General features: G+C 34.6%; 1 protein-coding gene across 2 annotated transcripts; it reads right to left on the bottom strand.

Annotated features, from left to right (window-relative positions):
• Nucleotides 1-523: 523 nt before the first annotated feature.
• Nucleotides 524-9,957, bottom strand: LOC18442881 (ubiquinol oxidase, mitochondrial). Of its 2 annotated transcripts, none has more exons than XM_006853090.4 (4): nucleotides 9,487-9,957; nucleotides 8,783-8,911; nucleotides 1,115-1,603; nucleotides 524-801 (listed from the first exon to the last, which is right to left on the bottom strand). In XM_006853090.4, the coding sequence occupies exons 1-4, from the start codon at nucleotides 9,838-9,840 to the stop codon at nucleotides 742-744; spliced, it is 1,032 nt and encodes a 343-aa protein (XP_006853152.1). In that variant the 5' UTR covers nucleotides 9,841-9,957; the 3' UTR covers nucleotides 524-741. The 2 variants fall into 2 exon arrangements, with proteins under 2 accessions (XP_006853152.1, XP_088720931.1); XM_088864805.1 differs by having other exon boundaries at nucleotides 1,016-1,603.
• Between the last annotated feature and the right edge of the window lie 3,811 nt (nucleotides 9,958-13,768).

Below are 13,768 nucleotides of genomic sequence, written 5' to 3' on the forward strand. Positions count from 1 at the left end.
TTCAACAGCCTCTTTTGTTTCTTCCATATTATATTTATTCTTGTGTCTTTTATTTCCAAGTATTTTTTCTTTATTATTGAAAGAAAGATTTTGATGGGCTACAAGTTCGTGAAATCTCTTTGTATTCTTTTCTTTTATATTATTTGAAGCTATTATATTGTAAAAAGATTACTTGTGAATGATCTAAGCCGTGAAGAAAAAGAAAAAAATGAAAAAAAAAAAAAAAACTTATTATATACTCTCGCTAGATCACACGAGTTCTTTTACAAGAACAATAAACTATGGTCCACAAGGGACATCTTCCTCTTCAAAGGTGTAAGTCATTCATCTATGGCCTAAATATGGTACTGGTCTTAAAGTTATCTGATCTATGAATCGTTCACATGTGGCCTTGAATAGTGGATTGGTCTCAAGCTTATATGGACCTTTCTTGTCTACAAAATAACAAAACATGACATTTGCATATTGAATAAATGAAAAACTATACATTATTTAAAAAAAATGAAAAATAAAAAATGAAGAATTTACAAACAAACTGCCTCCTTCAACTTTTTCATTATGAAGGAACTCACTTGATAATTATATATACAATTTTTCCTTCGTAAAATAGGTAGTAAACAGAATATGTACAAACACAAACAATATCATTCTACATCATAAAACATGTGAGATAAAAATCGTTTTTTCATGGTAAAATCAAAATATTCCTCCTACAAATATCTTCTCTTGGGACGCGAGGTCTCAATGATATCCCAGTGGTGCAGGAGCCTCCTTCAATTCTTTCCCTTGGAATTGGATATCCTGCAAACAGAGGATGACAAAGAGACAATTAATTAAATTTAACAAAAGATCTCCTACCACAAGAGCTAATGCAATTCTTATATTTATACCTTAAATTGGCGATTTTTCCATAGTTCTACCAAAAATTAACCCCAAAGAAAATAGAAGGATAATAAAATGAAAATATATGTAGTAAACTTATAAATATCAGAAAAGCATATTCATAACAGCTTACAGATGCAAAATGGTTAACGTCCCGATGGTGCGCCTCATCAGCTCGAATAATATGTAGTAAATTTATAAATATCAGAAAAGCATATTCATAACAGCTTACAGATGCAAAATGGTTAACGTCCCGATGGTGCGCCTCATCAGCTCGAATAACAGTGACAACATCCTTGAGAGTTGCATTCTCAGGAAGCATCCAATAATCAATGGCAATGGCCGGGGCTGCCATATTAGGGATTGAACCATTATCAAGATCCTTCAGGAACTCTGTGTATGAGTGAATGGCCTCCTCCTCCAAGTAACCCACGATTCGGTGAGCAAGCTTTGGGGACAAAACATAAAGAATAAAGTAGGCATTGAAGAAGATGCCTTGAACAATGAGTACGAGCAAGCGCTCGTACCACTTTGGTTTCACGACCTCAACCATGGTCATGAGGTGCATGCGCTCGTTCTCTGCCTCTTCTAATAGAGCCTTGATCCATCCCCCACTATGTTCAAACTTACGAAGGGACTTGAGGTGAAGGAGCAAGCCACCTACCATTCCAGGCACTGCAGCCACTGTCTCAAGCATCATGGCCCGGCATCCATACCGCCTCTACAGAGATACAAAGCATGCTACAAATTAAAACAAAGTATCTATCACAAGTGCAAAATAATGAATTGATCACTATTTTGCAAGTTCAAATCCCACAGCAATCATGTCACAAAATAACAAAATCATAGTTTGAATTATAATAATCAAATGCAATACCCATAGAGAGAAAATGATAATTGACCAAATATCTCAAATTGAAAGAAAAAAAAAAAAAAACACTAGATAAAATTTTGAAATTAAACCGTGCCCGAGTTTCTAATAACATGGCTATCAATTGTCATAAAATGTGTAGCTGATTATTGGACAAAGACCACATGCCTCCATTAGTACCCATCACAATACTTTACATTAGATTTAAATACTAAATCCCCAAGAGCCAGGTTCACAACCTCATTAGAAAAAATGGGGGTTTTCAATGGCCCACTCTCATTGGATTTTAATGAACCACGCTGACCGAGACCATTAGAAATTATATGGAATAAAATAAATTCTCATGAGCAATGTTCATTAGGCTTTCAGACCACCACACTCGGGAATATGTAGGCCCCTAAAGAAAAATGTGGTCCCAACCTATAGATAATTCCTAAACTATGGGCTTGTGAGCAAGGTTTGTTCGAACCCTGATACGCATGGCTCACTAGACCATCACCTTCACTTTTATGGCCTGTGTCATATGGATCTCCATGGTCATAAAACTCCAATGACCATCATATTATCACGGACTGGTTGGATGTTGATGGAGTGAAACAGTGCCAAACAAAGATGTTAATGAATTGTTGCCTCTCTGCTTCCATCACTGTCACACCCAGGTGGTGATAAACCACTTGGTCATTGCTTTTTTTGGGTAGTTCAGTGGTAGGAATCGAATTTAAGATGCATCATGCTTGACGTCAACTGCTACAACTCAAGCCTAAGCCCAATTCTTATCACATATGGTCATTTTTTGTTTTTATAAGGGTAAGGAATCACATTACATTTTCCCTACCTTTTACAGGGGTTGGTAGTAGAGTAGCACGTACCAATAGGCAAGTAGACAAACATATACCACATACACGGCCATGCCATGTGTTTCCTCCTACAATCTAAATTCTAAGCAAAAGTAGGAATGAACTCAAGGCATAGGTGGTCAAGATGGTGGGTGCCACAAGACATATTGACTTCAATTCCTACCCCCAAGTAGGGCGATCGACCCAAAAATTCTAAGCAAAAGTCATTGCCTTTACCCAGCAAAGTTGCTGCAATAAGGCAACTATTCTTTGAGAGAATACCAATCAGGGAACTTCTATTTGCCATAATTTCTACTTTTTTTTTATCAGTCTTTTTAAAAACCCAAATGGTTGGCCATTACATACCCAACCGATCCTACACAACCAACCAGCTGGTATAGATCCTGTTCCTAGGGAGATTTAGAATAATAAACAAAAATTAAAAATAAAATAGGTGGGAATGCGACAATTTCAGGGCCTCTTTTGACTCAGACTAATAACCACTAGTTATTGATTGAAGCAACTGATCCGCTCCAAATTTTAAAATAGTGACTTATTATGCACTAAGGGTACAAATAGTATGCAAATGCATCACAATGAAAAAATGAGAATCCACTAAACTGCAGGATGATGATTTATTAAGATATACAATAAAACCATTTTAACTTTGCTATGGCCAGACCCAAGCCGGTCATGACGGTCCCAAACCTGGATAAAGGAGGAGAATTGGGTTAGATAGGACAGCTAGCGTCAAACTTTACATCTTTTCATGAATCCTAGACCCATGTTATTCGGATATGGATGGAAGTAGTGAGAAAATATATGGTGACATACGGTCTAACTGAAGGAATGGCTCTTGATAGAGAAGCCGTATAGGATTCATGTAGCCAACCTCAAATAGGTAGGACAAGGCTCGGTTTATTACAATGATGATATAAAAAACCTTTGTTTTTTTATACAAGGAGGTCATAGTTAATATGGACCATTAGATGTGAAATTAGACTGGCTAAGGGTGGTGATAATGAACAACTTCAAAGCTAAATAAAAAATAAAAAATTGTCGACCTTTGTGGCACACACCAGGCTATCATATTTTCAACATATGATAAAATGATAATTATGAATGATTATGACTTTCTTGTAGATAAATGGTCTTTTATATCCAATCCCTAGAATTTTACTTTTTCACATCTGATAATTTCTTATAGGGTTACGTTAGGGTACTCATGCATGTGAACATTACTTAATGTACTCAACATTTTTGGACATTTAATGTCTTCATCTGATAAATTAGTCACTTTTTATCAAGGGGTATTTTGGGGTAAGGACATGTTTTCTATGCAGCCAGCCCACCACATATTGTAGAAATGTGGGCTTGGCAATAAATATACTTTTTAAATATAATTTAACCTAATTTTTAGAGAGTATATAATCTTTAACATGGAGATCATGAATATGAAGAAAAAAAAAAAAATGAAAACTAGAAATAGTAATTATATTAAAAAAATATTTGGACCGTTAGTTGCTCTAGTTTTTAGATGGACTACATATTTGCATCCATTGGATGCTTTATACTTCTGGACTACATATTGTAGAAATGTTGTCCAGCCCGCATGAAACAATTTTCCTTTATTAGGGGTCGTTTGAGTACCTGGAAATATATTGTTTCGGAAATATATTGCTGACGTAATTCATTACTGACATAATATATCACATGAAAATTGATTGCTACTGTTTGGGTGGCATTTGGATGCAATCTGGGTAATACATTGTTACTGTTTGGCTATGTCCGGAAGAAATCTAGGAACTACATTACCAATATTTTGGCTAGGAAATACTGCATTACTTTTATCTATAGTAATGCATTTTTTGTTGTACAAGTTTTTCTTCCCTTTTTTAAGATAAAATACCAATTAAAACTACTTTATTTTGTAATATGTGAATGAACCAACAATTAATTTTATCCCTTCTCCCTTTAATTATTTCATTAATAAGTGAATAGCTTCACCATTTTCAAAGAGAGAATATTGTCCTCATCACTACTTACTAATATGTGAAAAGCAATGGCATCATTATTGTACTAATGTAAGGCCATGGCGAATACATTTGACATTGACCTGCATAATAAATAACAAGGTTTTGCAATAACACACATAATCCTGACACGATCACAAAATTCACGAATGAATCACACAATGAATGAGTATATCCAACAGATTGAGTCTCTGTTTAATCCAATGTTGTCAGATTCGCTTCGGAGTCTACTTCAGTTTGTTTTGAAAAATGAAGCAATTTGGTACTTCGGCTGATTCGAGAGAAGACTTAAGGTTTTTTTAAAAAAAAATTTAAAATAATTTTTTTATAATTTTCTAAAATAATTTAAAAATAAAAAATAATAAATTTAATAATAAATAAATAAATTACTACTTATATATTCAAACCAATTAACTTTTAAGAGAGAGAATAAATAAATTAGTTACTTAAAGGGTTCAGCTACAAGTGGCTACTTTATTTTGAAGGAAGATAGGTGAGTTTTGACTTCAAATTAGCCATCTCATGCCATAATTGTCCATGGTGGAAAGGGAGTGCCCTTTAACTTTATCGCATCCGACGGGGAATAGGTTACCCATCATCCTCGTAATCCATTTCGCAGCTATTTTGGTGAAAAATCCATTACACGATTTTGGACCCCATATGGTAACCTATTACCATTTCACACTTGTGTTGTTGCGTACCCAAACAATGAAAACGAGGGATTTCACGTAAATCCATTTCCTTGTAATGGATTGTCGGATACCCTAGGGGCCGTTTGGGTACCTGCATTACCAATATGAGATAATGGATTACAAGGAAACTTGTTATTTCCTGTGTTTAGGTATGCACATAATATACAAGAAATGGAAATGTGGCTCCAAACATTGTTCCAAAAATCATGACATCGATTACACGCCTAAAGGCTAAGAAATCTGTTACATGGCGTGACGGGTAATATGAATGCCCCTGGACCTGCCTAAATTATAAACTCCACCTCATTCACTTGAGGTCCGCTTAAAAACACCCGTCCTCTCTCAGTTCACTTAAAAACATCGTCCCTCTCTCATACTTAAACTGGGTTCTTTTGCGCTTCAACAACCTTGGGCCCATTTTGGCACTTTCAATAAGGGTGGTGGATGAAATGGCTAAGTGGGGTCATTTTCTTTTGGTTTCAATGACCTTGGCCCTACTTTGGGGATTCCAACAAGGGTGGATGAAATGGCTAAGTGGGGTCATTGACAATCCTTTATGCCCAGTTTCGTACTTAGACTACAAGAAGAATGAGGATTAGGAATCTAGGGGTGGCAATGGACCCAGACCCGGACCCAACCTAGGACCCAAGTCTGGACCTGACCTAGGTCCGAGTATGGGTCAAGAAATGGAGCCAGTGGGTCTGGTTGGGTCCAAATATTGGACCTGAACACTATTTAAGTCCGAGTCGGGTCCAGACGCGACCTGAATAATGTTATTATATAATATTATATATATATATATTATTTTAATAATATTTAATTAATATTTAAAGGGAAAAGTTTATATAAACTCGAGGCTCTAAACAATCACATTTGAGCCTACCTCAAAAATTTTGCTAGACGAGATTGTTTTGATACCCAAAAGTCCTCAAATTGATCATCTCGACATCAAGATGCATGGACATGAGAAAGAAAATGGATTTTAAGTTTTGGAAATAATGTATTTTGTAATGCATTTTTTGACCATCAATTTTCAAGGTTTCATAGATCTGTCGATCTACATTATTTTTGAAGCTTTAAACTTCATAAATAAAGATAAAACTATATTTTAAGGCTATTACAAAGATTTTTAGTGTTGAAACCACAGTTCTCGACACTATTTAAAGGTAGGCTCCAATTTGATTGTTTAGAGCCTAGGCTCTTTACAAACTGCACCCATATTTAAATAAACATAACTAAAAATATAATAGTTAAATAATACATATAAATATAAACATAACTAAAAATATAATATTGGGCAATGATTTCATGCAACGGTTGCATCATAGTATAATGCAACAACGCTTCTAGCAAACCATGTTTGTAGTATTTGTATGACCCAAAAGTTTGCACACAGACTCTTTTCATCTCAATAATCAATCCTCCCAAAAATAAAGTTCAATTTGAACCCTAGATATGGTCAATATAAATCCCCTCCAACAATGAATTCAAACCATCTATTTGGTAAATCTTAGCCTTTACAAACTCAAAATCATTTTTCCTTTCGTAACATTGTTCATCTAATGATAATAAAGCCATCTAAATGGAAAAGAAAAAAAATCCCTTTAAGACCTAGATCTAAGCATCTTATCAAATGGACAACCTATGTTAATTGGGTTAAAAAATTACTTTCTAGGTTTCGTTTTCAAATTTTCTTTTTTGTAATTATTCATTAGAATGAAAGTAGTGTATATTTCAAATTTTGGATCAAACAAATGGCCTTAATATGGTTTTTGAATATTGTTGCATTATATTATGATACAACCGTTGCATGAAATCACTGCCTTAAAATATTTAAATAAAATAATATATATATATATATATATATATATATATATATTCTTTTTTTCCTTTTTTTTTGGGTCGGGTCCAATCAAGTACAGTCAGGTCCGGATCCCTTTTTTTTCAGGTTTAGATCCAAGTCCAACCAAACCAACCTGCCCATTGCCACTCCTATGGGATTGGTACCTGAATACACTGGTTTAGTTTCAACTGATGTTTTATCTTAAAAGAGAAAAAATATTAAACTGTACAAAAAAATCACATTATTATAGAAAAAATTCATGCAATATTTTCAAGCCAAAATGACAATAATATATTTCCTAAATTTCTTCTAGATGTAGTCGAACAATAGCAACGGGCTTCACACGATATATCCAGATGCTACCCAAACAATACTAATTCATTTCTAGGTAATGTATTACTTCAGTAATGTATCACGCTAGTAATGTATTTCACATATAATATATTTCTATGTACCCAAACAGCCCCTTAGGTAATTATTAAAGGACAAAGTAGAAATTCATGATAAAAAAAAAAAGAACATTTATTAATTATAATGGAGAATGACATCACCACATGGAGCATTAAAGGCTACTAAATCTTTATAAAAATATCCATCCTCCCCTCATAATGACCAAAAATACCCTTGTTAAAAAACATTTGTACTGCCAAGCAAGAGTAAAGTAGCGTCGAAAAAATATTGAGTACATTTAGTAAATACTCACATGTATGTGTACCCTAATATAATCCTTTCCGACATTCTAAAGGCTGCAGTTTGTATAGGGTTGAGGCTCTAAACAATCAAAATAGAGCGCACCTTCAAATAGTATCGAGAAATGTGGTTTCAATACTTGGAATCTTTGTGATAGCCTTAAAATATAGTTTCATCTCTAATTATAAAATTTAAAGCTTCAAAAATAGTGTAGATCGAGCGGATCTATGAAAAATTGAAAAATCTAAAAAATTGACGGTCTAAAAATGCATTACAAGATGCACTATTCCCAAAACTTGAAATCTATTTTTTTTCTCATGTCCATACATCTTGATGTCAAGATGATCAATATGAGGATATTTGGGCATCAAAACAACCTCTTCTAGTGCAAATTAGATACCCTCGGCTCTATATAAACTTTTTCCTATTATAAAAGAATGGTATACTAAAATACCTTTTATTTTTGACATGGAGGTGAAAAAATTTCCTTTCTCACGATGAGCTCACTCAATGGCACATTCCTCATCGCCAGCAGCTTGATTTTGAATCTAAGGGTGCTAGCGACATCCTTGAAAGTAAAATGGTGCATGCTTCCTCAATCTAAACACTTTTTTTTCACTTGGGGTCTGTTTGGGTACCTGGATTGGACTATCCCTGGTATTAGGTGGAATAAAGCTATCCACATTTTTGGCTTGAAAATGTGGATTGGCCTATCCACGGGATGATCCAATCCGCAAGATTTGCTACCCAAACAAGGGAGTCGGCGTAAAAACCTGGATAGGCTTATCCCGGATAGCTGAATCCAGGAACCCAAACGGCCCTTACGGAAATAAGAAGATAAAAAAGAAGGGACACACATGGATGGTTGGGATCTTTCAGAAGAACGCGATACCACATCTGACCCGTCCATTCAAAGGCGGCGAAGTATGAATTACCTGAAAGAAGATGTCGGTGGGTATTCTAAGAAGCTTCACGGTCCTAAAGGCCACCTTGTCTGCAAACGATTTTGGCACGTGGTGCTTCGAAAGATCGATCGACAAATCCGGCGTATACGCATCCCATGGCTGCCAACAAAAGAAAATTTCACCGGAAAACTCAGATTTCCGGCCAATTCATAATTTCTGGTAACAGGAAACACCATGACTAATCCAAAGCTACAAATACCCACTCGAAAACTCAGATTTCTCGAGGCCAATAATTCAAAACAAAATGAGTAAACCCCCATTTCAATAACTCAGATTTCTCGAGGCCAATAATTCAAAACAAAATGAGTAAACCCCCATTTCAGTAAACCCCCATTTCAACAAAATGAGTAAACCCCCATTTCAGTAAACCCCCATTTCAACAAAATGAGTAAACCCCCATTTCAGTAAACCGGCGTATACGCATCCCATGGCTGCCAACAAAAGAAAATCTCACCGGAAATCTCAGATTTCCGGTGAAGTCATAATTTTCTGGTAACAGTAAACACCATGACCAATCCAAAGCTACAAATGCCCACTGGAAAACTCAGATTTCTCGAGACCAATAATTCAAAACAAAATGAGTAAACCCCCATTTCAATACTTATTTGAAACAAAATTGGAAAGAAAGCCATTAGAGTGACTGAAAAAAAAAAAAAACACGAAACTTTACTCACTTTGAAGCAATTCCATGGCCATAAGGTCCCATCCTTTTTTATTATCTTCTGGTTCATAACACCCCAATAACTGGAGACCACCACGCCTGTTTCCTTCGGCCGATCAATCTCCTGCTTCTCGGCGCCCGAAACTGACTTCTTTAGCGAGTTGGGGTTTGGTATCTCACTTTGAGAGGCTTCGGTGCTTAGGAACCTTATGAATGTGGATTTGAAGAAGAAATAATCAATTGAAGCTGAAGAGTTTTGCGCAATATGGCCATTAGAGAGATGGCCGTTGTGGAAGGTTAAGGTTTTGGGGTGGCTGTAGTTGATGAAGCCATGAACCAGAGCTCTTCCTAACTTAAAACTCTTCATCTTCCTTTTCTCTTCTCTCTCTTTTGGAAATCTGTAATGAAAAGGGTACAAATGAAGATATTCGAATAGCTTGCATCAATGGATCAAAATTGCAGAGATGGAAGTGGGAGAGAGAGTGAGGTTTAAGTTGGGTGTGCGTGGCCTTTAAAGGCCTTGCTCGTAAAATGAAATTCTAAACTCGAACGTGAACTTCGTGAGAGTGTGGTCCTCGTAGACCATGCTAGCAAATGATCGCTTGCTGATACAGATATGTACTTAAAGATTTAGGTCAGTTAGTTAGAAAAAATTAATGTTATTTAGAAATGAAGAACGAATCGATGAGGGTTTATGGGTTAGCTTTTGATGAGGTTGAAAAACATGTCTGGATGAGTGAACCGATGGACGGTGTGACCTTTATGTGTGATAGTGGCCTACTGAGACGGGGCAAAAACCTCATCCATGTTCCATTACATGGTATGCATTTTGGTAGTTCGTTCGAGAAAGTCAGATATCCACCTTTAGGTGCAGTGTATGCATGTGCGAGAGATAACCATATGTGTCATAGAGTTGTGGTCGCATCAGGTCATAGTGACCTTGACTCGTCTCTAAGGGAAGACATGTAATCCACAGATTGGGATTGCGACCTTTTGATTCATCGACCTGACTTTGGTGACCTGCTAATGAACCTTTGCTTAGACTGTGGGTTATTGGAAACACTGGGTCGGTTCGATAAAGCTAATGTGGTCTTTAGTCCACAGTTGAAGGTGGCGTACCCCATTAATACAGATTAGACTCTTAAAACCATATGGATCTTTTTCTCATCATATTAATTTAATTGTGTTCATTTTATTATTTAAATGATTTTAGTTTTATTATTTAAATTTTATGAATCTCTCAATATTTCATTTGTGATTTTTGGACTTATAAAAATACAGTTATTGTTTTTACAAAGTTATAAAAATTCAAGTATATATTTTAAATTGTTTTATTCAATTTTAAAAATAATATTTTTTTTATAATATTTTAGGGGGGGCTCATAGTGCACATGGGCCCACCATGTGGCATGTGGGTGGGGGCCCACATGTACCACAAAAGGACGGCACGCCTCACCCTCTTTGGATTCTCTTGTGTGCTATTAAGATAAAGTTAGTTTAATTTGTGCCATGTGGTCAAATCTTTGAAAAGATATATTGACCATAGCTTTATCTATTTTGTAGTAAGTTTGTTTTAAAGAGATATTGTTAATTTGAATTGATATAGATCTTATCTTATCTATATTTGGTAGAATTTATCTACTTGATATTATTTGATATATCCTTATGGAATATGTGACATGGATCGTGCAATTTGATAGAATGCATGATATTTATTTTATTTAAATATATTGATAGGAAAATGGTTTAGGAAAGGGGAATAATGGTTCATGCGTTTTTCATAATGTTGATGGCCCATCTATGGAATGAATGGCTCAAATCTCTCACCCTACAAGTCACCCTTGATCGACAGTCTATGTTCAATCTCACAAGAAGAGGCAAGCTAAGGAAATCCCTACGAAACCCTAATATTATTCAAAGCCTATAAAAAGGGATTGTCTCTATCCAAAAATCTCTACACTTTATCTCTTGTACCTAATTCTCATTTTCTCTCTCATATCCCAAAAAGGGGGCCCGCACCATTCTCTTATGTTTGATCTCTCTCTCTCATATTGTGAAATAATCTAAGAGTTTAAGTTATAGAGTTCTTCTCTCCAATCTCTCAAATATAGATTTACGGCTAAGGGTTTAGGGTTTAGCAAAAAGAGAATTCATCTCTCTCAAACTAGGTTATTAAGCGAATTCACTTAGGGCATGAGTTTGTGATCAAAGGGATTCATGTTTCATTGGTGTGGCTTGACAGAAATTTGTTTTTTTGATTCGAGATTGAAGCTAGACCGTTGATCCCACGTCATCGGATGGTGAGGACTCGGTGTGGGGTGTAATAAGCCCGATTGAGGTAATCTCCGGCACTCTTACTTTTTTGTTTCTTGCAATCTTATCTTTTATTCTTAAGCATAGTGCACAGTTGTTTCAATGCCATCAAGTTGTTAAGATATTGGTTTTAATGTTATGTTGATTTTATTTTGAAATTTATCTTATTATAATAAAGACCACCTGTAAGTGATCTTTTGCCAAAAGAAAGGGGTGGAAAAAAAAAATTGTATTCTCTGGTAAAATATCACATAGGTCTTTTTTTCATTGGTATCAGAGCTATTGATACTCGATGTCATTAGTTATATTTTCTCTTTATTGAGTTTAGATCAAGCTTGGGAATGAGAAATAATAAAGCTAATGACCTTTGTGGTTAAGAAATACACTCACGGTTAAAAATTATTGAAATACTCTAACACTGAAAAGGCACTTTGCAGAATAAGTATTCTGAGCTATTTTGGAGTAGTGATATAAATAAGATAATGATGTATTTTTCTATTACATACTTCAGTGATATTTTGTGTCTTTAAGAGTGAGACCTACCTGAAAAATTTCAATGGGAGATCCTAAGGGAATTGAGAGTTATAGAATCATCAATGAAAGGTGTCAATTTTAACCCTGCAAAATCCAAGAACTGTCTATTGAGTTCTGTGATTTTTCCCATAAATCATAGGATTTTATTTCTTGCTGAAATTTTATCATGACCCACAAAATTGAGTCAATTTTCAAGCAAAGAACGTTTCATCAAGAAATTCCTTGTGGTTTGAAAGATATATAAATTTATTGAAGAGTGCGCAAGTTCTGTTTTCTACAACGAAAGCTATTTCCATGACTTGGAAGTCATGATTTTATTTCTCTACTTAACATAATGTTTTATGGTTCACAATAAATTTTTAGACTTCCATTCTGAGTCTATTTTCTAATAAAATTTATTTGAAAGAGAAATATCTATGAGAAGAGAAGAATAAAAATTTTGGATTGAAGAGAGGTTATCCTCAATTTTCTGCAATTTGGTATGTTATTCATTAAGGACATGAATATCTATATTTATCAAGCCTACTTAATAGAGTGATATAAAGCTTGTGAAAATATATGTGTTACTATTATGTTTCTAATTTCAAACAAAATTGGTTTGAAAGAGAAACTCCATAATGGTAGAGAGAAAAGATAATTTCACTAGATAGTGTTCATTTTGGAATTCTGTAGTATGATTTATTTTATTACATGAATGTCACTTATTTATTTCTCTAAAGGAAAGTATTATTTGCGATTCAAACTATGATGTTATGATTTGGTTTTGAGTCTAGTTTTCAATACAAAAGATTTTAAGACGAAATTCTTTGAGAATTGAGAAAAACAATTTTTTAATTGAGAGGTGCTTAATCTGATTTTCTACTGAAAAAATTGCATTGTGACCTAAATGTCACTGAAACGAAGACTCACTATATGGTATGATTTAGGAATGAAACTGATCATTATTTTATATTTTTTAGTCTATTTCAATACTCCAAAGGATTCAAAGATAAACTTTTTATAAGTAGACAGATATCATATTTTTATCATGGGATGCTCATGTTCTATGCTGCAGTAACTTAAAATATGTGGCATGTTAAGACACATCCTTGAATTCTTAATTATTGAGACCTTTAAGACTCATTTTAAATGCCTTTATAGTGTGTCATGAGTATGGTTTATTATAATACAACTTCAGAGAGATGTAATGCAGAGTTAGCAAGATAAGAGATTCTATGTGAAGAGTATTCAATCTAGAAATAACAAAAAAAAGAAGAAATACAATACCTATAAAAACATATTGGTTTCTTCGAAATGAATGGATATATAGGGAGACTTGATGGTAGCATAAAATTGCTAAATATCAGTGGGAGAATCGAAATTGTGATATTTCAAATAATTGGATAAAGAAAATATTTTCTTCACAGTGTAAGCCAGAGAATCCAAGTGCCAAAGAGGTGGACACTTCA

Source organism: Amborella trichopoda, chromosome 4 (genome assembly GCF_054954075.1).
Source record: "Amborella trichopoda isolate Santa Cruz 75 chromosome 4, AtrichopodaSantaCruz75HAP2 v2.0, whole genome shotgun sequence".
Classification (NCBI taxonomy): domain Eukaryota; kingdom Viridiplantae; phylum Streptophyta; class Magnoliopsida; order Amborellales; family Amborellaceae; genus Amborella; species Amborella trichopoda.

Coding starts and splice junctions, on each gene's coding strand:
- LOC18442881 (XM_088864805.1), bottom strand. CDS start 9,840: ATGAAGAGTTTTAAGTTAGGAAGAGCTCTGGTTCATGGCTTCATCAAC. Junction 1,604..8,782: donor CCACCGACATCTTCTTTCAG/GTAATTCATACT, acceptor GTATCTCTGTAG/AGGCGGTATGGATGCCGGGC. Junction 802..1,015: donor ACGTTAACCATTTTGCATCT/GTAAGCTGTTAT, acceptor CTCTGTTTGCAG/GATATCCAATTCCAAGGGAA.